This window comes from Austrofundulus limnaeus, unplaced genomic scaffold, assembly GCF_001266775.1.
Source record: "Austrofundulus limnaeus strain Quisiro unplaced genomic scaffold, Austrofundulus_limnaeus-1.0 Scaffold2318, whole genome shotgun sequence".
Classification (NCBI taxonomy): domain Eukaryota; kingdom Metazoa; phylum Chordata; class Actinopteri; order Cyprinodontiformes; family Rivulidae; genus Austrofundulus; species Austrofundulus limnaeus.
In genome coordinates, this window is record NW_013954720.1 from 19,485 (window position 1) to 22,711 (window position 3,227).

At 41.6% G+C, this 3,227-nt stretch overlaps 1 protein-coding gene across 2 annotated transcripts in view; it reads right to left on the minus strand.

The window, feature by feature from the left end:
* The window catches only part of zdhhc2 (zDHHC palmitoyltransferase 2), a gene marked incomplete at its 5' end in the record, with an annotated part of 10,531 nt that extends 8,427 nt beyond the window's left edge, over nt 1-2,104 (minus strand). Inside the window, 5 exon segments of one of the 2 annotated variants that reach the window (XM_013999512.1) lie at nt 854-892; nt 973-1,093; nt 1,637-1,669; nt 1,770-1,839; nt 1,984-2,104. In XM_013999512.1, the coding sequence (XP_013854966.1) occupies nt 854-892; nt 973-1,093; nt 1,637-1,669; nt 1,770-1,839; nt 1,984-2,104 (384 nt within the window). 2 annotated transcript variants of the gene reach the window in all.
* Nucleotides 2,105-3,227: the final 1,123 nt, after the last annotated feature.

The window sequence follows — 3,227 nt, forward strand, 5'->3', positions numbered from 1 at the left end:
TCTCCTCTCGTCACTGAGGTCCTCCATCCACATGACAGAGAGGGAAACACAAAAATGACTCAGCTGCAACTGAAAATATGGATCGAGTACCTCAGTTTAGCTTGTTAGTTTGTCTTGTTAGCTTGTTAGCGTTGGTGCTAATGTTAAAGCTAACAGGCTAAGCTGAAGTTCTTCTTCCATGAAGCAGCTCTGTTGTCCTCCATCCATATTTTCAGTTCCAGGCTGAGTCATTTCCACCTTCTAATCTGTCAACGCTCTCTGGTTTCATTTAAAGGAGCCGATAGTCAGATGTTGTCCAAGATTAACCTTCAGGGTGGATATAGCTCGCTAGCAGCCTCACACCGAGGACCTATCCACGTCATCATTTACCCAGAATGCTTTGCGTGTAAATAAAATGGCTCCTTCTGTGTTAAAATACATGTTTAAAGATGATAAAAACTAAACAGCCTACAGAATTTTTACAGTCTTTATTTTACAGTTAAATAAATGTTTATCAAATAAAGTCTAATGTTACAACTAATCATGAGTCCCTTTAAGCAATTCAACCACATTAAAGTGGGTCCTTTTAATGTGGATCAGTTTTTAAGAACTCATCTTATTTTTATCTTTTTAACAGTTTGCTGTTTGCTTCCAGACTTTGCTGCTAATTGAATAAATCCATCTTTCTTTCTGATAATAAAGTTTCCAATGGTCCAGGCTACATCACGTCAAACACTGCCAAAACAAAGTACCAAGGGATGGAAATATTTGGAAAAGTTGTTTGGGAACTTAAATGTGTCTGGGTGCCCACACTTTACACACTGCTATAAACAGTTTCTATGTCAGTGTTCTTAATTATTTGTATGGTTCATACCAGGTATTCTTTGAGACGGAAATGTGCTCTACCTCCAGCCTTAAGGAAAGATCAAAACCACCAACATGTTCAGTGATACTGTCAGCAAATATTCCAGTGAGAGCATTAGCATTACTTACTGTCCAGAACTTGATAAAATACTGAAGATCTGTTGCAGTTATAAAAAGGCAGTAAAGCAGAGAATATGCCAGGAACAGCATGAAGAACTTGTAATTGGAGAACCCCACACAGTTGTTCACCCTGCAAGAAGAATCAGAAGCAGAAACGTGATGAAAAAGGTTTATGTTTCTACTGGAGTTTCTCCACAGGCAAAAATATCCAGTGTTTATTTCCTCTGCTGTCTGCCTCAGACCTGGAAATGGTAATTCATGCTTTTATTTTAAGCCGTATATAGCGCCTTTCTATCCATCCAGGACACTCAAAGAGCTTCACAATACAATCTGTGCCCTCATTTACCCATTCACACAGCACTCTTCTCTCTAGTTCTCTACAAAGCTAACATATACAACCATCTATGGAGACTAATCAGTGCCAATCACATTCATACACTGATGGGACACACATCAGAGTTAGGGGTGAAGTGTCTTGCCTAGGGACACAACAACGGAGACAGCTGGACAGGGGATCGAACTGGCGACCTTCCGGTTCCAGGACGACTCCCCTAGCCAGTCTGCCACAGCCCCACCCACTCTGCGATTGGCTAAATGTTTAGCAAAGACCCTCTTTTGGAATAGTTGTGTACAATGAGCCAACTGCCTATTTCTTAAAAGAACATCTACATACCAGGGGCAGTGGTGATCCATCTTCAGGATGCATCTGTAACACAGCATGATCAGACATGAGTGAGCTTACATTAGACTCTGTCAGCTGTGTGCTGCGGTCTGTTGTGTGTCAGTGCAGAGGCAGAAGGCCGTACTTATCACAGACTGAACAATGGTGGCATCGATCAGGCTTCAGCAGCTGGCAGCGCTCACAGAAACGAATTGCTGAGGAGACACAGTTCAATCACACAGTCATCAGCAGCAGCCTCTCCTGACTCCTGACCACAGACTAACAAGCTCGACAGGGGCTGAAATGAGCTCAGAGAGGTGTCAGTCTGCGCTCCTCCAGCTCTACTAGCTTTTGTGTACCTCCAGAATTGGTGCGGGTGTAGATAGGCAGGTCTTTGGCTATTCTCCTCAGGATTTCCTGCTGCGATTCTCCTCGATCTTCACGCTCCAGCAGCTCCTTGTCAGAGTGGGACAGTTGAAACTGTGAAGAAAAAAAAACAAGCAAACAAACAAAAAAACAGCATCTGGTATTTCTCTGCAGCTCATAAGCAGTGTTTATCATGACTTTACAATATAAAGCAGATTCAATTAAAGGTCTAGCATTCCTCCTTTCAGCCCAGTGTTTGTAAAAGTGACTGACTTATTGTCTTTTTATGTTTGTTAAAGGGGCAATATCATGTAAAATCAACTTTTTTGAGTTTTATATCATGTTATAATGTTACACTCTCATAAAAAAAAAAAACATGCCCAAAGCCTTGCTCTGACTCATTCATGCATGTCTGAGAAATCCTGCAGCGTTTTTAGGAAGACATGCTGAGGAGCAAAACTACAGGTGGGGACCAGAAACGCCTTTTGGTAACAGAAACGCCCCTGGGACGTGTCTTTAAGCCGAACTTCGTCATCACGGAGCACACCTCCCCACCCCCACCTCACACACCCCACCCATGACTCCTGCAGGCTCTCACAGTAACAAAGCAAAAGTGAAACTGAAACTTAAGCTGTCTGCTGAGATCCTCTACTTCTCACTCAGTGAAGCTCTTTTCAGATTCAAAATACCTTTGAGGAAATGTATTTTCAGATGCCAAGTGACGGGATGGGAGAGAAGCAGGAGGAGGTTCTTAAAAAGACAGAGGCCAATTTCAAGGCGTTTAGAAGAGGAAGTGAAGAGACGATAAGTTTATTTTCTATTTAAACATAAAAACTGCATTTTAATAACAACATAGATACTTTATTATGGTATAGTATTTAAATATATGCCTGAGAAACACATAATATTGGCCCTTTAAGTAAATTTAGCTGTGGCGACCATCTAGAGTTGGACTGGCTCTAAAAGTAATTCAGTCATAAATGTGCATCCAGTGATTACTAAAGGTTACATTAAAGTCCTTCTGATGGATCATGAAATGTTTTGCCAACCAACAGTCAAATCTGACTCAGAATAATTAACAATGAAACTGTAAACAAAGATCTTGAACAATCAGCTCTAACAATCTAAGCTACATCATACTTTAGAGCAGGGCTATTCAACGTGTGGCCCTTGGGCCACATCCGGCCCACGTGTGACTTCCATCCGGCCCACCAATGAAATTTTTTTTAGGTGATAA